This window comes from Solanum pennellii, chromosome 1, assembly GCF_001406875.1.
Source record: "Solanum pennellii chromosome 1, SPENNV200".
Lineage (NCBI taxonomy): Eukaryota > Viridiplantae > Streptophyta > Magnoliopsida > Solanales > Solanaceae > Solanum > Solanum pennellii.
Genome location: NC_028637.1, coordinates 105,757,219 through 105,779,339, shown reverse-complemented (window position 1 = coordinate 105,779,339; position 22,121 = coordinate 105,757,219). Strand labels below are relative to the sequence as shown.

At 32.1% G+C, this 22,121-nt stretch overlaps 3 protein-coding genes across 3 annotated transcripts; 1 reads left to right on the top strand and 2 right to left on the bottom strand.

Annotated features, from left to right (window-relative positions):
• Positions 1-1,111: 1,111 nt before the first annotated feature.
• On the bottom strand, positions 1,112-4,165 carry LOC107011202 (PRKR-interacting protein 1). Its single transcript, XM_015210610.2, has 2 exons — positions 3,692-4,165; positions 1,112-1,533 (listed from the first exon to the last, which is right to left on the bottom strand). Exons 1-2 carry the CDS (start codon positions 3,950-3,952, stop codon positions 1,270-1,272), a joined length of 525 nt encoding a protein of 174 aa, XP_015066096.1. The 5' UTR covers positions 3,953-4,165; the 3' UTR covers positions 1,112-1,269.
• A 4,281-nt stretch (positions 4,166-8,446) lies between these two features.
• LOC107031876 (protein unc-50 homolog) lies at positions 8,447-15,739 on the top strand. Its single transcript, XM_015233406.2, has 10 exons — positions 8,447-8,786; positions 9,945-10,012; positions 11,367-11,392; positions 12,611-12,701; positions 12,973-13,068; positions 14,271-14,339; positions 14,496-14,554; positions 14,678-14,800; positions 15,225-15,296; positions 15,377-15,739. Exons 1-10 carry the CDS (start codon positions 8,694-8,696, stop codon positions 15,439-15,441), a joined length of 762 nt encoding a protein of 253 aa, XP_015088892.1. The 5' UTR covers positions 8,447-8,693; the 3' UTR covers positions 15,442-15,739.
• A 676-nt stretch (positions 15,740-16,415) lies between these two features.
• Positions 16,416-19,911, bottom strand: LOC107008142 (probable cinnamyl alcohol dehydrogenase 1). Its single transcript, XM_015207070.2, has 5 exons — positions 19,714-19,911; positions 19,461-19,574; positions 18,035-18,262; positions 17,502-17,941; positions 16,416-16,796 (listed from the first exon to the last, which is right to left on the bottom strand). The coding sequence occupies exons 1-5, from the start codon at positions 19,800-19,802 to the stop codon at positions 16,594-16,596; spliced, it is 1,074 nt and encodes a 357-aa protein (XP_015062556.1). The 5' UTR covers positions 19,803-19,911; the 3' UTR covers positions 16,416-16,593.
• Positions 19,912-22,121: the final 2,210 nt, after the last annotated feature.

Genomic DNA, 22,121 nt, shown 5'->3' with positions numbered 1-22,121 from the left:
AAATGTAAATCGCTGCCTAGGCAGCGATTTATGTTTTTTTATAAAAAAAAATTTTTTTTTATAAATCGCTGCCCTGGCAGCGATTTGTAAGAAGAAAAAAACTTTTTGGCAAAATCGCTGCTGGGGCAGCGATTTTACTTTTTCAGTTGAAGTAAATCGCTGCCGGCGGAGCGATTTTACCGTTTTGGTTTATATAAAATTTTATATACCCTTTTGGAATTTTTGTTAATATTTTCTACCGTTTGAGTTTCGGACTCTCTCATTAACAATCTGTTAAACATCACTTGGATGCCATGTGGTATCCACATGGCATGCCACATAAGCCAATACAGTTCCACTCATGTCACGTAGAAGATAAACTTACCCCTAATTTCCCCCAATTTTCTCTATTTTCCTTAGAATTTAGAAACGATTTCACTAAAAAACATAGAACCTCTTTCCCTTAGAACTTATGTATTTTATGAAATCGTTCTAAGGAAATGGAGAAATGAGAAAAAGTGGTTCTATGTTCTTCAGTGAAATCGTTTCTAAATTCTACGGAAAATGTAGAAAATTGGGGAAAATTAGGGATAAATTTTATTAGTCTACGTGGCATGAGTGGAACTCCATTGGCTTATGTGGCATGCCATGTGACATCCACATGACATCTAAGTGGCATTTAACCGATTCTGTTAATGAGAAGGGTATTTTTGACCCTATAGTTTGACGGTAAGAATATATTTGAGCCGAAATATACTTTAAAGATATACTTGAGCTATTTCTTCAAGGGTATTATTAACCCTTTTTCAGTTTCACTTATGCTCCTAGAAAAGAAAGGATGCAAATTAGGTGTTGGTTTCTTAAATTGTACGCAAAAGAGAGTGATGTCCACCACCAAACCAACTGCCAGTGATGTGGTTCAATGATTCAACTGTAACTTCCAATAAATTATAGGTTTGGGGCCTCCCAAAGACTAATATTTACCATTAGACTAGATGACGCCTTATTATGCTGACAATGGTAATGTAAAATAGTGTTAGCAGCCAAGTTTGCCCGTCCATTGACCATCTAGATTTACGAATCAAAGTTTCAAGCCCCACAAATTCTAGAGGACAGTCTTTCTCAACAAAAATAAGACGGAAAAGAACCGGAGTTAAACATTTTCGATTTCAAAAAGCTGTTCATAAAGTTACTTATGTTACACGATCTCAAGTTTTCGAACTATATAGCTCCTGATCCAATGCATCAGGGCAGTGCATAATAAATTTGAAGCTAGTCACCTCTCCCTCCTTATTGGTGGTCGGAGTCGGCTTCGTCATCATCCGATGACTCTTCCCTACGGGTTTCTTCTCCGCCTGCACCAGAATTAATCTTTTTCTCCTTCTTCCTCTGCTTTTTCTTCTGTCGCCTTGCGCGTTTCTTTGCTGTCCGCTCTTCCGCAGCTTTTACTTTTTCTTCTCTTCTCAAGTTGAATTCAGCAACTTCTTTCCTTCTCTGGTAGTCAACATCCATCCTTGCAAGTCGATCTTGTTCTCTCCGTCTCATCTGCCGATACTGCAAACAATACCAAGAAAATGTTATTTCTGACACTTGACGCTGTCTACTTATTCTTTAAACCTAGATGTAACCTGATCATAGTAAATCACTTCTGAGTAACACCACACACTTTTCAACAGATTGAAACAAATGACGAATAACCAAAGTGCAGTAAATACCTATGTTGAATTACATTTTTCAATAGACATATTGAACAAATATAGGATGAATATTCTAGGTTATGGATCACGACTAAGAAAAAGGAAGAACTTTGTCCACTTGTATGTATTTGCCATGGTTCATATCATACAAAACATATATGCACATATAAAGAGACCTTGAATACTACTCGAGCATTTGAACTCAAAGCAGCACTACGAGTCACTAAAGTCAACATACGTCATAATTATGGCAGTCTACCTCAATGCACTTTGCCCATGATCTTCACTAAAAATGTTCGTAAGTAAGGATATATCTGATTCTTTAGACAATTTATATATGCAACACCTCTGATAAACAAACAAGCACCTTATGCATCCTCAATCAATGCACATTGCACACCACCACCACTCCTAGAGTGCTATCTTATTGGCATTCCCTTTCTTCACAAAGCAAGCAATATACAAGAGATGACTATTCTGCTCTTTAAGTATTGCCTTTGCAATCTCTTGCTCTCTTGTGCCAATTCTCTAGAGGCCAGACCTCAACCACTTCCATCTCCATCCTACTAATTCAGCTAACTACTTCAGCTATTGCTTTATTAGTTCAAACAGTCACAATCTGCAAACAGGTTCCTTGGAAACTTTACCTATTAAAAAAAGGTTCTTCGAAAACTTTTGCTCAAGAAACTAACTATATTGCCAGCCAAAGACTAATGGTTGAAAATTAAACTCGACAAGAGAAGTCAGTCCCGGGGACAATAGTAAAGTAGCCAGAAGACATTTCAAACCATAGTTAGACTCCAATGTGCCACTAAAATATCAATAACGCAGAAAAAGTGATGTTGGTATTGGAAGCATCCCTGTGAAACTGTCGGTGTTGAAAAACAAGTCATTGCTTCTGCGGAAAATTATGGCCCTCCTGTCCGCCGCGGCTAATCTAGCAGGTCAAGCCAAGTGCTTCGTTCTTCCTAGTTGAAGTAGTAGGAAAGTGAGGGCAGAAGAGGGTTATGCCACATGGTGAACACGACTACTACTTTTTGGCTTTTTCCTCCATAAGATTATCCCAGAATATGCGAACTGATGGGTTATAAGAGCACCTAGAGCCTCTAAGGTAGGCATAAACACCATCAGGCTATCTAAAACTAATCTAACTTTTCATCTGAATATTCCTAGAAAATATAGCCACCATGACAAGAAGACCTATTATTGGATTCTATAGTATCACCTGAACATTGTAAGACACACTTGTGTTCAGGTTGCCAAAATTCTCAAGGAGGTTTGAGTTCAACAAAATTATATCTTTACTGCTCCACAAACATAAAATGACAACAGAAGGAGAAGGGTTTTTAATACGATGGTCGATGACAGTTCAACAAAATAAGTGAATCAGTAAATAAGTAGTGTATCAGTAAGTCTCACAAGAAATTCATCTCAGTAGGAGCAGCTCAATCTAAGAAGTTTTTTTTAAGTCCCCTCACTAAGAGCTTCCTCCTTTTTTGCTACCTGCAACCTTGGTGTTGGAGGTGAAGAGTGCTTACCACCTCAGCAACCCCCTCTTGTCTGCTCAATCTAAGAGTCAAAACCAGCAAACTGCATGATATGTTTACCTTATTGTGATTTTTAATAGATATTATACAGGTGCAGCCTGCAAATTGCTGGTTAGGCTTAAGCAGATCATCAATTTTGAACACATTTATTCGAATATTATACATCTTGCAGGCACCAAACAAAAGTACTACTTATCTGATTCAATGTTTGCGACAAGAGTTGCATCATTCTCAAAACCTAAAATTAACAACTACTTCTGGTGTTCTTAATCACAACACACGGAGTCTAAACTCAACTAATTTCCCCTCAACATCTGTTAAACCGAATGAATTCCAACTTACAAAGCACACTAACATGATTACATAGCAGGAAATAATCAACTGCTCGAAAAATGCAATATTTACAGTTAACAACAGAGCAGAAATCAAATTAGGGCACAACAACCAACCAGAATAGAAGACCGGTACCTGATGAAAGTCGCCCGAGCCAGAACCAGCAGAACTTCCAGACGTATTGCTAACCCGTACAGGCACACATTCAAGTATACGCCGGAGCTTGATCTCAAGATCCTCCTCTTCAGGATTAGCCGCAGGTGGCGTGTATTCCACTAGAGCGGTGGAAGAAGAAGCCGGAGGACGAGGAGGTAGAGCAGCCACCTGCCTCTCCGACGCAGCAACAATCTGTAAATCTCCGGCTGCGACGGCCGTTGATCGACCCGACGATGACATCTTCGGGGCCCCAAGAAGAGCTTCTTACTTTCACCTTCTTACTCGGGGAAGAATAAATAGGCTATAAGGGGTGTTACCTGTTGCGAACTGAGAGAACTCTTTTCTAGGGTACCGGGGCTTCGCCGTCGACTATGATTGCCTGGACCTGGAAGACGATTAACCTTTTAGGGCAATATACCCCTAGGATCCTCTTCTTTTTATTTTATTAAAAAGGCCAATTACTACTCAAATTTGGTTTGAAATATTAGGCAATTCTAAAATTATTATTTACTTCCTAGTTCTTACTTCAAAAAAAATTTAGTAAGTCACCTGATCGGAAATAAATTATTTCTAAATTAACTATTTTAGGATAACTTATCTCATTATGCATATATAGAATAATTAATTCTATTATTATGATATAATTATTGAGATAAGTTATTCCAAATATGACAATTAAATAAGACATAAAAAGTTTATCTCATTTGTATACATATTCAATAACTCATCGAGAAATAGTACTGACTAATTCTAAGTCAAAGGATCGAGAAATTCAACGCCACTATCATATACGTAGAGAATAATTTTTATTTTTATTTTAATGAATAACTTATTTCAAGATAAATTGACCTGCGATAATTAATACTGAAATAATTTGTTTTCAAGTAAATATTTTTTATTTATGTAAACTCAATCTCTAATCATTAAAACACTTGATGTTTACCTCAAAATTAAAATTAACAAAATAAAGTGTGTATTTCACTTGATTGATTTGATAAACAGACTAGTATTATTTTGTCATATTAATAGAAAATGCTTAAAAAAATGCTTAAACAGACTCAGCTTCTCTAAAATTTACTATTCAATGAGTATTAATTTTATTCGAAATGTCTAAAAATCGAAATAAATTTCAAGAAATTTTATATTTTTATTAATCTGCATACTAATAAGTTGCTACTATTTCATTTTTTGAAGGATACACTTTTAAATCATTCTCTTTTTTTTTCACACATGTCTTCCTAAATATAAATTTACTGGGTTAACTTATGAGTATTTGACTAATTTAGGTGCGCTTCAATATTCATTACTTGTATGTGTATCCTCCTATTCAAATTTAGAGGGTTAAAATAAAAAAATGAAATATATGTTTCGAAATTTCATACTGGCCCATTATAACTTGGAAAAAAATTATAGTATAATTGCTTAAAATTGACATTACAAGTCTATCACATTATAATTAATTTATTTTATTTAAATAAATTTAAAGAATCATTATAGAAAAATAAAAATTAGAGAGATAAATGTAATATCATAATCTACAAGGAAGGTGAGTATTATAGAGCAAAACTTCGACAAAGATCTTTAAAATTATCTTTAAACATTAATGTACCAAATTTTCATGTATAAATTTTTACAAGAATATTTAATATACAAATTATAAACGGAAAAGGGCCTAAAATACCCTCAAAGTATTAGAAATGGTACAAAATTACCCTCCATCCACCTATTGGCTCCAAAATACCCTTTCCACCCACTTATTGGATCCAAAATACCCTTGTCATCCACCTATTGGTTCAAAATTGACAACTTATTTAACGGTTTTATGTTTAAACTATTTAAATATTTTTTAAAATATGTGGCACTCAACTATTTGTTATAATTTAATTTATTAGTATAATTTATAAATAAATTCACTACCTACCCAAAACTAATTAAACCCCTCCAAATTAATAAACCTGTCACATTATTAATGCAACAAAAGAAAATCTACTGTCAATTGAGTGTTTTTAAAAATTTGAGGCGAAAATATCTCAGAAGTAAATTATCATACATTCAAGTGTCTAAATAAAAATTATCGATAAACTTAAAAGTCAGACTATGTTCATCTTAATTATTCTTACGTCTCAATTATGTGATGTTACTTCATAGGTAACTTTTTTTCAAAATAATATATTAAAGGTTTTAAAACAAATCATAAGTATTTATAAAATTATATTTTTAAAAAGTGCATGCATTAATTCGGGATGTATTACTTCTTTACCTTTAATCATAAATTTCTAAATTTAATCAATCATATTGAAAGTGTCCTCCTAAATAAGCAGCTCAATCTAAATTTAATTGAAGCTTCGATTCGGACTCGAATAATTTTAGATGTCATTTTCAGGATTATATAATTTCATTGTGCTTTAGTAGTGTTTATGACGATTTTTATCTTATAGTTGGATTATTACTTGGGTGGGGTTTAGTTAGTAATGAGTGGGCAGTGGGTTGATTTATAAATTATATTAATAAATTAAATTATAATCAAAAGTTGAACGGCAAGTATTTTAAAAAGTTTTTAAAGAATTTAATTTTAAAACAATCAAAGAAGTGGTCAATTTTGAACCCAAAGGTGGATGACAAGGGTATTTCGGACCCAATAGGTGGATGAAAAGGGCATTTTGGAGCCAATAGGTGGATGAAGGGTAATTTTGTACCATTTTCAATACTTCAAGGGTATTTTAGACTCTTTTCCGAATTATAAAAGATATTGTTACACTCTTTATAAATTCTTTACATTGTTATACAATCCAAAATTTTATTAAAATCTTGTCCTTTGACTTTTCTCGAAAAACGAGATAGGATCTTCTGAAAATCAATTAGAGGTAGATCTAGTGATTCCTGATCATTCTCAATAAGCATAAGATATCAGAATCACAACATAATTGGATTGAGAACTTTTTTTTAAAAGTAATGATAATTTGCTCTTGTAATTTTGCTATAATAATTGCATGCGTAATTTGTGATTTTTCAAATTTATTGATGATATTTTAAAATGATTTTTCTTACATTGGATTCTCTCATCAAAATCTATTACTTAACTTTGATTTAGTTTATTTGTGAAGGTCGAGAGGGATTGTGATTGCATGACACCCATCTAAAACGTTTTATTTTTTCCTTTGGATCAATTCAGATTAGTATTGAAAATCTTCGCTAAATACTAAATGTAATTTTAGGTAGATCACAAAACAAATTGTATACTCTTTTTGTTCTATTTTATATCATGTAGTCTGATTTTAACACAATTTTTAAAAAAAAAAAAATTGAAAATTTTATAGTTTAAAATTAGTGATAGATGTTTGTGTGATTATATGTAATTATATTAAGAATAGAATTAATAATTTAAGTTTAAATTATTAATAATACAAAATATATATTTTTAGTAGACTTAAAGAAAAAGAGAGTAATAATGGAGAAGTCTCTTTTATCCTTCTAATAAAAAGATAATGGTAGAGGTGGAGGTGTCAAAGAATATGAAAATCTGATCTAACAGTTCAAACTTAACCGAACCGAATTGATATCATTTTTCAATAAGATCATGGATTTTTAACTAAGTGTATAACCATTCCAAACAATAAGAATAATCTTTTTAATTTATTAAAAAAAACTCAAAACTTTTTCGAATGAATAACCTTATATGTGGCGACTAAATAACTTTAGGTCTTTGCTCTTTAATTAGCATTTCACATAATTATGTTTAAAATTAGAATATAGTATTATAATAGATACTCTATCAAAAGAAGGAATGTTGGAGCTATTCCCTTAGTGACATTAGCATCTTTCTTTCGAATATTGTAGGCTCTCCTCCCAACAAAGGACTGGAAAAGAAAAGCTCACATTCCCGAATAAGCAGAAAGTCTAGGAAGATATCAACCATGGATGGAAGGTCTCCTGTAAGCCAGAAGGTCCTACTAAGTGGTCTAAGTCGAACACCTTCCTTGAATGGTTAAGGAAAGCGTTCATATAATGCCTTTGTTCGTACCGAACTCTTTGACTTGGTTAGGACTGTAACCTTGAATTAGTGGGGAGACTGCTGCTACTACTATTTTCTCGCTAAGAGAGAGGTGGGCGAAGGGTGGATTTTTTATCTATTTCTAAGCCAGGAAGATGCCTCTTCTTTACATTTATTACGATTCTTTCTCCACGAATCGAAATTGGAATAGTCTTATTACTTCAAAGAAGCCCGATTACAACTTTTCAAAAAAAGAAATCAAAGATTCTTCTTCTTCTTATAGAATTCTTATGTATATGAATGCGAATCCACTTTCGTCTTTCTACTGAACCAATCTTCTCATTCAATACCACAAAACTTGTGTAGACACTCCCATTAAGTGTTTAAAATCAAACAATACGACATTATAATTTTTACAATCTTGACTTCTTGGTGAAGAGATAAAGTGTTTCTTCGAGAATATACTTGTGAAAAAAATATCTTAATAATGATATATTTTGTGGTAAAATTTTAAAAATAAAGAAAAACCCAAAAAAATTTAATCAAATCGTACCATTAGCAAAGAAAAACCAATAAATTGAGACGATTTTATTTTAATTATACATTATAAAATATTCAAAAAAATTAAAATAATATAATTTTTTTAAAAATAACTACACGTACCATCTCATCGACACCCTAACCCTCGGTAGAAGCAAAAGTAAAATTTCAGTCAGACAAATATAAATACAGCATACGAGAAAATCAATTAGCATAGATTGCGTAGTCGGGTCTTCGGTGGGACTTTTGTGTTGGGCTGGGTCATTCACCCGAACCCATTAGCGATTTCACCTGCATTACCAGAAAGAGAGAGAGAGAGAGAGGAGGAGGAGGAAGAGAGCGGACTACAGTGTCAAACCAGACGCAGAGCTGTAAAATCCAGCGATATTTGATCCAATTGAATAAGGAATCACAAAGTTCTTGAAGAACAAGGGGGAAAAAAGGATAAAGATGTTGCCCACAACTTCAAAAGGTTTAGGTCGAACGAGCTCTCATGTCCGACCCAATTCAGTATTGCCTCAGTACCTTCGCAAAATTATCAAGGTTTCTTTTTCATTCTTTTCCATTTCAATTAACTCTCTACATATGTAGTTTGTCTGATCTTGTACAGATCAGATCCCGATCTTGGTTTCTTTTTGTTTCATTTGCTCGCTTTTCTTGTTCTACACTTTCAAATTATGGTAATTCTCTATATAATTCTCCATCAATATTTTAGGATTTGTTAATGGATTATAATTCTGGTAATTATTGTTAATATTGGATTATCATATTTTTAAAACTAAAAAAGAAAGATGATAACACCCAAGATAGTAAAGCAACTAAAAGGGGAATATTAATGTGGAATATAGAGGAGAACCTAGGTATTGGGCAATAAGGAGGACTAGTATTGATGAAAAGGTGGGGCTTAAATACGATGAAGGCAGAATAGAGTTAAGGGTGGAGTTAAAAAAATTAAGGTTAAGGGTAAAATGATATTATTAAATAATAGTAGCTGGCTTGGACACCATAGTTTAAGTAATAGTAAGGGAAAATCGGGAGGAGAAGTGCGTTAATTCCATCCCATTAAATTAGTTATTGCATGAAATGGGTCTTTTATTTGTTTATGTAAAAATGGATTTGACATAGCAATGCAATAATTTTAAAGTAGTATGTAGTAATGATAACAAACATTGTATTTAAAATAATAATACTACAAGGTGAACCCACAATCGAAACTGCTTGTTAGTGTGCTGGAGATTGTATTCAATGCCTGAACCCTCTTTGTAGAGAATCACATTTTTCTTTATTATACCAACTAGAAATATACGAGGTAATAGTAAGATAGCCAACTTCAGCTTGCCATCTCTTAGATTCACTGCTATCTCTGGTTTCTCAGATGTTTCTCTCAGTTCTACTGTCAAAATCACTTGAATGCTTCCAGTTCTCTAATTTAGACCTATTAGTTTGCAAATGTTAGAACCTCGCCCGCTGTGTATCTGCCATCATGAACTCCATATTGTTTAATTAGTGCTCCTTGATTATATGTTGGCAAATTGAAGCAAAATAATGAAGCAATTTTCTTTTTTATTTGTTTTTTTTGAGAGAAGTAACTGCACTGAAGCAATGTGCTTGTTTTGTTAATTTCTATTTAATTCATTTGTTCAAAAATGGTTTTCATTTCCGGTAATTTTACTGTTTGCTCTCCTCCTTTAATGTGTGCAGTGGCAACAGATGGATATCGAATATACCTTTTGGCAAATGCTTCATCTATGCACCTCTCCTAAAGTAGTGTAAGTACTTTGTGTATCAAGTGCCATGTTCTTTTAAATTTAGTACTACAGTACAGCTAATATTTCATAAAATATTAATGAACTTGCACTATCCTGTTTCCTTTTGAAGTAGTGTTGGACTATCTAGTCTAGTGATCATCTTTTCTGGGGTATCAGTTAACAAGATGTGATACTGATTTCAGGACAGATGAATAAACATCCATTTTCCTGTGTAGTGTGAACCATATCAATTTGTTGTTGATCCAAAAACTCATGTATGGATAAGCATTGCATGAGATAAGTTGTCGTAATGTCAATACTTCATATGAAAAGATCAAAATAATCGAAAGAGTTGATGGAGTATCCAAATAAAAAAGAAATTGAGAAAAATAAAAAGGAATTGTAAAATTTCTTGATGATAAAAAGAAAGCACTAAACGCCCATTGTCGGGCTAAAAAAGAAACTGTAGGAGTTATGTTGCACAGAACATTGTGCTCATCTGTTGTGAAGTTCTTGCAATGATCTCAAATGGATCGATGTGAGCAACAGGGAGAGAGATGCTAATAAGGGCACTGATATGATATGTGACATTTGAAAGATTTTCGTGGAGTGTTGTTAGAATAGGTGAAGCAAAAGGAGCGGTCAGAAATAGGTGTGGTTCTGCTAGTATAAGAGCAATACAATGATGAGGAAAGTTTTGCGATTTAAACAAATAGTTATAGTAGTAAGCTTACTTCTTCTAAAGGGTTCCATTTGAGTTAATGGGGGTTGTTTGGAGAGAGACATAGGAAATCTTGTGAAGAAGTTGAATAGTAGTCTTTGCTCCCTTATTCTCGTCTGGTGAACGCAAAAATGATCCTTCTTGTATAGATGATTGGGTGGAGTTTGAAGAGAAATCATATTGTTGTAGATTCGCTACCTGTTTATGGCCATGTTCATGAATGAAAATACATTTACTTGATTTAAAAAAAGCTCACTACTTTTGAAGGTTTTTAGGTGCCTGTTTGTAAATTTTTTTCATTAAGATATTTTACAAGTGTGCCGTTCTAAACATTGGTAACTTATGTTAACCTAATTGAGAATCCATTTCTTTGTTGTCATTCAACCGGTCAAACTCCTAGCTATGAAGCAATTGACCTTAATCTTGTTTTTCTGAGGAATCAAGTATTTGGATGAGGAAAGAATCATAACAAAATGTGAGAGCGCTGGTGCATCTTTCACTTCTTTGTCTAGTTTTCACCTTTGAATTTGGTGTTGATATGCTACAGTATAGACAGATATCGATTCATTAATCATTATACGATGATGTTTAATTTAGTTCTGAATTACTGATGTTGTATTTGCATTTGTTTGCTGCATTGGACATTTGATTCAGATATCAGCACACAAAGTACCACAAGCGTAAGTTTCCTTCTTCTCTTCCTTTTTTCCTTTCGTTCATTTAATGCAATATGATTCTTTTGTATTGAAATTGAATATGTGGATTGTTCTAGTTCTGCTCAATCCTTGTGGTTCCTTATTCACTTTTTATTCTAGTACTGTTCCATCCTTGTGGTTTCTTATTCACTTTTTATATGATACTTCATCCATGCCAATTTCACTAATATAAGCTACTTCATCCATCCCAATTTGTATGATGATTGTCATGTTGGAACTTCATTAAAAAATGATACTTTTTTATATCATTCCCTTAATAATATTGTTGTATAACTTGTATAAAGAAATTAATATCTGTACAACTTTCTGAAGTTTTATGAATTCAAATTCATTTAACTGGTCAACTTTATATTTGATGTGATGTTTTCTTGTTAAACTAACTTTTGAGCTAGTACTACCGATAACTTTTTGATAAGCAAGTGAGTCTTCTATTGATAAATGCAGCAATATGATGCATAAGAGTAACCAAGGGCCTTACAAATCTTCAGCCCCTAGCTGTTCTAATCTGTTAGGTAGCTAATGCAATAAACTATCAACATCATTTCCCTTTTGTAGCGTATGGCTAGTATTATTAATATTTACTTCTATTATTAATCTGTTTGTTACATAAGTCGAACTAATATCCTATGCTTCGTGGTCAAATCTCATAAAATGGGACAAAGGGGGTACTATAACTACGATACTTCCTTAGTGTCAAAGCGCTAATACTACTTTCATCTGCATTGGTTTTCCTATGACATCTACAAACATATATTTGAGAAACTCCAATATAAAATCGCGCCACGCTTTTCTAAATCTTTGGGCGGGTCAAAGGGACCATTAAAATTAGGAGTACGAGAGTTATATCTAAAAGAAAATCTCCAATCTGGTGCACATGGTTTGAATTTTGTCTTTTGATGTCTTTGAAGCAGAAGTTGATGAGTGTTAAAAAAATTTCGAATTTTCAACTTTGATTACAGTTCCACCATTTATGGATCTATTGATATGTTAAAGTGTAAATGTGTTCATCTTTATGTTTTGCAACTGGATACTAGCGCACAAGTCTCTGTGACTTGAATATTCATTTGCTGTTGTATTGATCTCCTACTTAAATACTGTGTCTGGTTGCAAAGTAGTTTTTTTACTGGATTTCTACTGTTCATCTAAAGTTGGCCTCTTATTGTTTTCTTTTTTCTCTTTTAGAAACAAAGAACCAGTGGGCACGCGATGATCCTGCATTTATCGTCATATGTACTCTTCTGTTGGTGATTGCTACTTTAGCATACTGTGCTGCGTACGTTTCCTATACTCTGCTACTCATTTTGGTCTAAGATCACAGATTGGTAAACTCAACCATTTCCCTTGAGAATTGTCCTTTGCCTTATCAAGAGAATATTTTATGATGTCATAGATTAAATCAAGTTAATTATGGTGTGGAGAAGTCCAACATTTCTGTTTTAATGTAAATGCGCTCCAGTTAGATATTGATTTCTTCGTATTCTTATTTGCTTATGTTCTTCTTGATACTGAATCATGTTGCAATCTTTATCTTTCATCTGTTTCAGGTATGATCATAGTGCAGGACATGCTATTTTTGTAGTTATCTCAGTATTGCTTTTTCATTTTATACTCACCGGAGCTACTTTGGCAACATGTTGCTGGTAAGGGCTATTATTGTTTGGATATTCAATACAACCTCATCATAGTTCCCTTTGTGTTAAACTTCGATTAATCTTGATGTAATTTGTAAAAAGTTCTCATTTTAGATGGGACCAATAAGCTTTCAATCCGTGTCTCAAATAGTTGATTGAACTTTCAATCAGATCTCTGTGGGCAACTGTAGAAAGGAATCAGATTCTTGTATTCCAAACAGTGGAATTCTCACTTTGTCTGGTTAATACCGTTAAAAAAACAGTGGAATTCTCACTATTCAGTATATATAATAAAGAGGTGATCAACTTCTCTAGCTTTGCTTTTACTAAACTAGAAACTCATGGCAAAAGAGTGCTAACCTTAATTTTAGAGAAGTTCAACGAAGATATTTTACCCTGGATTTTAGTTGATGATCTATGTTGCTCACACTTTTCAAAATTCCACCAGCTGCGTGTCGGATCTTTCAAAAGTAGTGCATTTTTGGACGATCTGCCATGGGTGTGGATTATGCCACTCCCTCCATTCCACTTCGTTTGGTTAGTCTGTTCCAAGAGGGATGTCACATGTCCCATGTTTCCTTAATATTTATGACCAATGAATTGTTATGACATGTTTAAGACCATAAGTTTCAGAAGTCGTATAGCCACAAACTATTACGGCATATTTAAGTAGGTTTTATAAAAGTTATCATTTCTTTCTCAAACCCCGTGTCAAGTGAAACTATGTCAAACAAAGTGGTACGGAGTGAGTACATTTTATTTCCTGTACTAACTGATCCCCAAGTAGCTTTGTGGATATTTTCTGTTGAAATACTTTAGATTCTAAATCATGCGTTGTATCATGACATTCTCACGTTAACATTCTGTAGAGTATACAGCCTATGCATGGAAAAAATTAAAATAAGATAGCAGAAGAGTAAACAAATGAGAAAGTGAAGGACATTATGTTTTTCTTTGTTTAGTTAGGGTAGCAAAAAATAAAGAAAGGGAAATTTGTTGAATTTCCCCTTTAGTTGATTAAAATTTTGGGGCCATTAAGAAAAATATTTGCCCTAGTTACTTTCTTCATTTTCAACAAAACCAAGCAAAAGAAAAAAGTACTATATAAACTTCCCTCTGTTTCTCTTATCAAGTTTTCCATATTTATGGTGAAAGCATAAATCTTCCATTGTATTATGACTGTGTAGTCTTATGAACCATTGTCCTTGCAGGTTCCTAACCAACAATTACCTTCGAGAGGAAGCTCCAAGCAGTCATGCCGTGGAACAGCGGGTAGAATGGCAAGTTCAGAACCTTTCCATATCGAAGTCTTCATATTCTTTATTCTTTCTACTTCTTTCTCCTCATGCTGAATTTTGGAACTCGATATCTAGGGTTAATAATTCACTTTCATTTATGAAGTTTCCTACTTATACACTTTCTTGTCTCTCATGAAGGCTGTATGCATTTGATGTCCACTGCAACTCTTTCTTCCCTATGTTCGTTTTGCTTTATGGTAAGTAAGGACAGTGCTAAGATGAAATGTGCTGTTTGCGCATCTTCAGACTCAGTATATTGATGACTACTGTTGGTTTCTGTTTTTATTTGATAAAGACTGATGGTTCTCTTTTTGTGGCAGTCATACATTATTTTCTGTCCCCGCTTTTGGTAGCTCATGGTTTCATTCCTGTGTTGCTGTCAAATTTGCTCTTCATGGTCGCAGCTTCCTACTATCATTACCTCAACTTTTTAGGTTATGATGGTAAGATGAATTCCATATCCTAAGATAATTTACCCTTTTTAATTTCGTGAAAACTAAAAATGGGGTGAACTTTGTGTATTGGAGTCTTTTCTATGGGAACAGTTAAGATTTATCAGTATCAGCATATATCTTCCTGGCTACTCTGTCGCAGAGATTTCCTGTTGCTAAAATTTGTTGACTACCTGTGATGGATTTTCTTGCTTCATGATTGGTGTGTTTAAATTCAATCATTTCTGGTCTGAGCTGTCCAAATTAAATATTAGTTTAATCAAACGTGTTTCATCTCTAGGTATAGTAAGCATGGTCTTAAAGAACTCTTGTGAAACTTATGGAGAATTCTGCTTAATGCACGACTGTCTGCTGAAGCTTTCCATCTATGTTAACTAATCGATATGAATGATGAACTTTTTTCTCCCCTATGCAGTATTGCCTTTTTTGGAGAGGACAACATTCTTCCTATATCCAATTGGCATTGTCATCGTCCTTTCACCCATCTGTAAGTACTAATGCTTGTTCATGATCTTGTTGTCGTCATATTTGGGTAACACAGTAACAATTTTTGTTTGTTGCTTATAGTTATTTTGATTGGCTTCAATCCATCGAGACACTTCATGAATATCTACTTCAGCAGAGTGTTATGAACGCACGCTAACACTGGATGAGGACATGTTAGGATGAAAGACGCCTTTCAGACAACTCGTGAATAGGAAGGACATTATTGAAATCTCATTTGCAGAGGCTTTGATTGTTTACGCGATTGGGAAACGCTTGTTTAGTATCTCTGGTTAGGTAATTTTTGATGTTATGAATGAGAAATATATCTGACGGGAACCTTATTTGTACTTCAACTATAAAACTTCACTGGATGAGTTCATTTAATGTAAAGATTTTACTTCTTATTTGTTGAATCATAGAAGTGACCGTAGCATTGCTCGTGAATGATCGTTCTGCAGTTACTAACATTTATGTGTTGAATCGTAGAGGCGACTATCAAGTTTTCTCTCTGCATAAATTTATGTGCAATTTAGACTGACTTGATTCTTCTTAGCAAATAATACAAGGAATTGTCACTGGAATCTTAGAAATTTTATGAATTTTATGAGAGATCAACCTGGATTGCTAGAAATGAACACCACATAATGTATTTTATATATAGTAACTGAAACTTTTGCCATAAATTAATGAAATGCAGAATGTATCAAAATGTTCTTTAATTTTGTGATTATACACCTGTTATATGAAAAGTTTAGAATTAAGGAAAGAAACATTTTTATTAAATGTAAGACAAATAAATTAAAAACGAAAGGAGTAATATATATACAATTTATCAATTATTATTTTGTTAGTTCATATACTGTATAAAATTTCGATAGTTAAAGTCGAACATAAAGCTGATGACTGTTATATTGCTGGTAGTATTTCAATGTTTTACTTGGTCAAGATATATAAGACGTTTTTGCAATTTGGGCTTTGATCCTTTATTGAAAAAATTGATTCCGTCACTGATAAAAATATAAACAGTGTTGTACTCTGTGGTCACGAGAAGAGAGTCGTTTTCACGTACCAAACAATATGTGTTTGGTATATATCATAATCATCACCAACATCAAAGATAAAGTAGAAACCAAAGCACAGAAGTGTAACATTCAATCACCAAACACGATAATACAGGTTCAATTTAAAAATAACAAAATACAAGTACAAATTGAAGGAAACAAACGATGACAATATCAAAGTTGAGTATTCCAATTTTTCTCCTTATAATATATTATATAGCCTTTTCTTGTGTAATATTACTGGTCAAGCTTGCTTCCAGCAACATCCACCACAAATCTGTACCTCACATCATTTTTCTCCAACCTTTCCATTGCAGTGTTGATATAATCCATTTTCACCATTTCAATTTGAGAAGTAACAACTTTTTCTTTGCAAAAATGTAGCACTTCCTCTGTTTCCTTCATGCTACCAATAAAGCTTCCAGTGATGCTCTTTCTCCCTAATAACAATTAACAATTTATTAAGTTACACGTAGTATAAAAATTACGGAGCTACAAGGTTACTAACTTACACGATTCAGCTAAACTCAGTAAATTTAATTCAGATTCTATAAGAAAATCTACTGGCTCCACTTCTGATGTCATTAACTCAATTTAACTTGTTGCCACGTGTGATTGCACAATTTGCAATGTTTTCATAGTAAAAAGAATTACTCCATATAATTGTAAATCTATTTAGCTTGGTGCACAAAACTCCATAAACTACTATTGCATAAAAACTTAAATTAATAATAGAAGGTTCCATTAAAGTAATGGTATTATAGCTTCAATTGTGTATGGTTAGTGTTGTTAATGTTGTCTATTATTGTGGACATGGTTCCTTAAAAGACATAAAATCCTATAATAATTTTATCCTAATCCTTCCCATTATTTGCCGCAGAAGTAGACAATATAATGACTAGCATGTTGACTAAATGACCACTCATCCAATCCCTTTATTCTATATTTTCTCACATATTGACAAATCCTACATGAAAAAAAATTCAAAGTTTCATAATTCAATTATATCTTTTTTGATAAATAGAAAGGATAACGCCGTGTTAGAAAAACGTTACGATACTTGATTAATATTATGTTGACTTTGTTGTAGCGTTGCATAGTTCATCGTAACTATATTGTCAGCGTAAATAAGTTAAATGACTCACCTAGCATAACCATTGGTGAGACAAATTGCAAAGGAGTGTTGATCACTCCCATCAAGATTAACTTGCCATCCACTTTAAGCAAAGATAGATAAGGTTCAAGAGGATGATTAACAGGTACAGTGTCAATAATATAATCAAGTGAATCAGCAGCTTCTTGCATTTTTTCATTGTCTGAACTAACAAGATAATCATCAGCTCCTAGGTGGTCCAATGCCTCTTGTCTTTTCTTATCTGAAGAACTAATGACAGTAACATGATGTCCCATTGCCTTTGCTATTTTTACTCCCATGTGTCCAACTCCTCCAAGTCCCAAAATCCCACCTCTTAGTCCACTTTGGTTAAAACCAAAATGGTTCAATGGACTGTACACTGTCACACCAGCACATAATAGTGGTGCTGCTTGTTCTGGTGCCATACCATCTGGAATTTTCACCACAAATCTATATACACGCCCGAAAAGAATCATTCAGTATTAAAACTTTTTATAGTACTGTCGATGTATAGAAGTTAAACTATATTGTATATGTACTTACTTTTGTTCAACAACCATGAAATTAGCAAAACCACCTTGGGTTGGCTTGCCATCAGTGTAGACATCATTGCAATTCCATATCTTCTTAGCACAATATTGCTCAATGTCTTGCTTACAAGGCCTGCAAGTTTTGCAACATCCAACAAGCAATCCAACTCCAACTATATCCCCCACTTTGAATTTTGATACCTCTGGCCCTACCTCTACCACTTCTCCAACAACTTCATGTCTACATCAAATTTCAGCACCACCACAAAATTAAAAAAAAAATAAAATTATAAGGGGATAAGGATCAAAATAGACAATCATATTGTCACCAATAACTTTACTTTGGCATCTAGGACATGTAAAAATCATTTACATATATGATTACTAACTTTTCTTTTTATTGTTCTAGGTGATATCAGTATATATAGAAGTTAAACGCGTACGCATATATATATTGTATTATGCGGTTTTTATATAGAAAACGAGTGATTGATCCCATGAAAGTAACGTTGGTTTTAAGTAAGTGCGATTTGTATTTGTGTGATGGATGGAAGAAAAAGACTAGGGAGTTTGGAATAATCAACCAAATCCTAACCATGAATGGTTTTAGCACAAGGACCACTTAATTTTGTTGATTTATTTTCATGGCTAAGAATTAATGTATACTATGAAAATTAAGTTCAATAAATAAATAGATTAACTATATGGTTTTATTTCCACCTCAAACTATCAAACCTTTTGGAATATCAAGAAAATTGGAGTTGACATCAATGAATGGTTGCAATTATGTTGTTGAAAAAAAGCAGAATTGACTAAGGAATCAAATTGTCCTCCACATGGGTCTCCATTTACTTATTGAGGAGCTACATAAGAGAAGGAGTATACTACTATATTTTTCCATTAAAAACTTATAATGCGCAAATAAAGTAAAAATAATCTTTATTTTTGTATGCATATAAATAATCTTTATGTTTGAAAAAGCATAATTTTACACTTCAATTAGAAATCTTGGCTCTGACAGTCACTTTTATCCACTCAACTTATTTGTGGGAGGTAAAAGTACTTTACCAACTAAGTAATTATATCATTTAAACAAACGTTAAGCACCTTGCAAGAAACTGTTTTCACATCGTGAACCACTCTAAGTAATTCTCACTTGTCTAATAGCGATTCTATACTTGGCATATATGTAAAGTTTTGTTATGAAATGATTAGTACTTTTTATCCTTAATTAAAAGTTTCGACTAGTTTAAGTCTGATATATGAAGTCCCCAATATAAAATTTTCTGGCACAAATTCAAATTTAGTCTGATCATAATATGAATACCGGATATCGAGTAGGACACCAAAACAAGAAATGCATCTATGTGCAAATTCACAAATAACAAGTGTAGATACTGGAAAAAGCAGAGGAAACAGAGAAGTGAAAGAGAAATTACCCAGGAACCATAGGGTAATTGGACATGCCAAGATCATTTTTAACCTGGTGAATATCACTGTGACAAAGTCCACAGTACAAAATTTTGACTTGCACATCATCAGGCCCTGTGTTTCTGCACCATTTTTTTAATTGAAAAAAAATAATCATAAATAACCTAAAACTTTACTGAATTGTCATATAACAATAATTATCAAGCTCAATCGACTATATAAATTTTCACTGTCTATGCTCGCAAAATGTAATTTACATACCTTAGAGTGTAGGTATAAGGTGAAAGTATACCAGAAGGATCTCTTGCAGCCCAGCCAATAGCTTTTTTCTCAACTTCCAAACTACCCATAGTTATTTAGATTTTTTATTTTTTTTTAAAAAAAAAGACTCTAAAAAAAGGAGAATAGTTCAAAGGGAATGGAGAAATAAAAGAGTTGTGAGCTATTATTTTGGTTTATACCACCACATATATATATAGTTTGAAACAAGGGCAAGACATTGCTTAGGTAGCATTTCTTGAACAAAATTGAATTATTTAAGTAGCTAATATATTCACATCAAAGTTATATAATTAGATTGACTTAAATGTCCACATTGATGGATTTTTTTATAATATTTTTATCTTGTTTGAGATTTATTTTTCTAGAAGGAAAGTTAAAATATTATTTTATCATAATTTTTCCCGAAGGAAAGTAAAATCTCTTCCCATATTTGATTATCGGAGAAAAAATTTAAAATTTTTATAAATTGAATATTTTATTCTCGTATCAATAACACAATATCATTTACTAATAATTTTGTTTATGGAGAGATTATTTTTTCAATAAAGTTAATGGTTCTTTAACATTAGTTTCAATATGTAGGTCACTTAATCAAATCATATTAGTAATATGTTTTTAGTATACTTTTTTTGTCATCTAATTTATCACCAACTTAATTTGTAAAAATTATAAGTTTATGTATGATGCCTGATTACTTTATCAATTATCATCACACGTGATATATCCCATTATTAACTTAAATATCCATTACTACCACTTATTAATATATAATCTATGTATAATGATTAATGACGGAAATAAATACATAATAGCCGATGAACTATATTTGTGGAAGGTAAAATTACAATCACTAAACTGTTTATTTTTTAAATTTTTTTTCCTTTTTAAAAAAAAGTGTGTTTGAGTTGTTGTTTTTCCAAAAAAACTAAAAGATTTAACTTTTAAAACCCAAAATTTTCAGGTTTTCCCTATCAAAAGATTTGCAAAATGCAAATTGAGTAATAAACCATCTTACTTTCAACCTTAAAATAACATTTTAAAATATTACTCTATATAATAACATTAAGTAAAATCATTTTTAATATGCTATGAATAAGCCTTAAAATGTGGTCAGTTGTTCTACTTTATTGGTACATAACCATTTCAATTTTTCTTTTTGCATTTAACTTATTTGGTGATTTGGTAAGAAAACTATTTATAGTAAAACATATAATTTAAAAGGAAAATAAATGTCTTTTTCGTCTTTCAAAAGTTCTAAATTAACTTGTAATTTTTAAAAAAAATATACTTACTAAATTTTTCAACTTTTTATTAAAATTGAGAAAGATTGTACTCTCACCAACTTTTATATCAAAAATTTATTTTTCTCTTTTGTCCCTTTTATTCCTAAGATTGTTTTTCCAATTATCGTAAAAAGGAAACGTTGTTGTGGAGATTTGGGTCCACGAGGGTTAGGTGGAACGGTGCGTCACTAGATCGTCACCTTTTAGGTAAGGTTTTTTTATCAATTATTTTCTTAAAATAAATAAATAATAGGAGTAATAATGTAGATTATAAATTTCACTATATTTATTTTGGTTTTGTGTCCTTAAAAGTTAGGTAATATAATAGAAAGAGATTGCCCCCTGTTCATCTAAAAGAAGGTAAGAAACAAATTCACCCGCTATAGACGGTGACAGATTTAAAATTTTTATTAAAAAAAATAAATATTAATAATATAGTATTTGTAATTTAAACTTGAAACTTTAAGGTGAATTTAAATTATTGAGTTAACCTCTAGTCTTGTGTTAAAAGAAATTCAAAATCTATGTATATACATAATTATTGAATTGAAAGCTTAAGCTTTCTTATATATATACAATTACATTATTTAAAAGATATTATGATTATTATGAATTATTTATCCCTCCTAACATATTTAGTTTGATAGCTTAAATTTATTATAAGCTAAATAAATTGAAGTTGTTAAATTCAAATCTCATTAAAAGAAATAAATATATTGCATTATTTAACATGATTTGTAGTTGGACACTAGCTGATTAAGCAAATAAAATTACATGTAAAATAACTATTGTATATTCTTTAGTTAATGTAAACATCAATTATTCAAAAAATAAATATCCATCCCCATATTCCTAAATTCTACTTACTAGGAACATAAAGGAATTGTTATTTTTGAAATACAACTATAGACATCTTTTTTTTAGTTTATTTATCTATACGAAAAATAAATTGTTATATAAATAAATAAATATCTATACATAACTTTTACATATATGATATAAGAAAAAAAAAAATTACTTTCTTAGCTTGTACTCTTTTTATTTCGTAAATGTAAAGCTATAAAAATAGAGAATGATGAAGAAAAAAATATACATACCCCCCCC

Excerpts from the sequence above, each read along its gene's own strand:
- LOC107011202 (XM_015210610.2), bottom strand. The coding sequence starts at position 3,952 with ATGTCATCGTCGGGTCGATCAACGGCCGTCGCAGCCGGAGATTTACAG. Across the intron at positions 1,534-3,691 it reads GCTCGGGCGACTTTCATCAG|TATCGGCAGATGAGACGGAG; the intron begins GTACCGGTCTTC and ends TATTGTTTGCAG.
- LOC107008142 (XM_015207070.2), bottom strand. The coding sequence starts at position 19,802 with ATGGGTAGTTTGGAAGTTGAGAAAAAAGCTATTGGCTGGGCTGCAAGA. Across the intron at positions 19,575-19,713 it reads CCTTATACCTACACTCTAAG|AAACACAGGGCCTGATGATG; the intron begins GTATGTAAATTA and ends AAAATGGTGCAG. Across the intron at positions 16,797-17,501 it reads CTCACCAATGGTTATGCTAG|GGAGAAAGAGCATCACTGGA; the intron begins GTGAGTCATTTA and ends AATTGTTATTAG.
- LOC107031876 (XM_015233406.2), top strand. The coding sequence starts at position 8,694 with ATGTTGCCCACAACTTCAAAAGGTTTAGGTCGAACGAGCTCTCATGTC. Across the intron at positions 14,340-14,495 it reads GTGGAACAGCGGGTAGAATG|GCTGTATGCATTTGATGTCC; the intron begins GCAAGTTCAGAA and ends TCTCTCATGAAG. Across the intron at positions 14,555-14,677 it reads TATGTTCGTTTTGCTTTATG|TCATACATTATTTTCTGTCC; the intron begins GTAAGTAAGGAC and ends TTTTTGTGGCAG.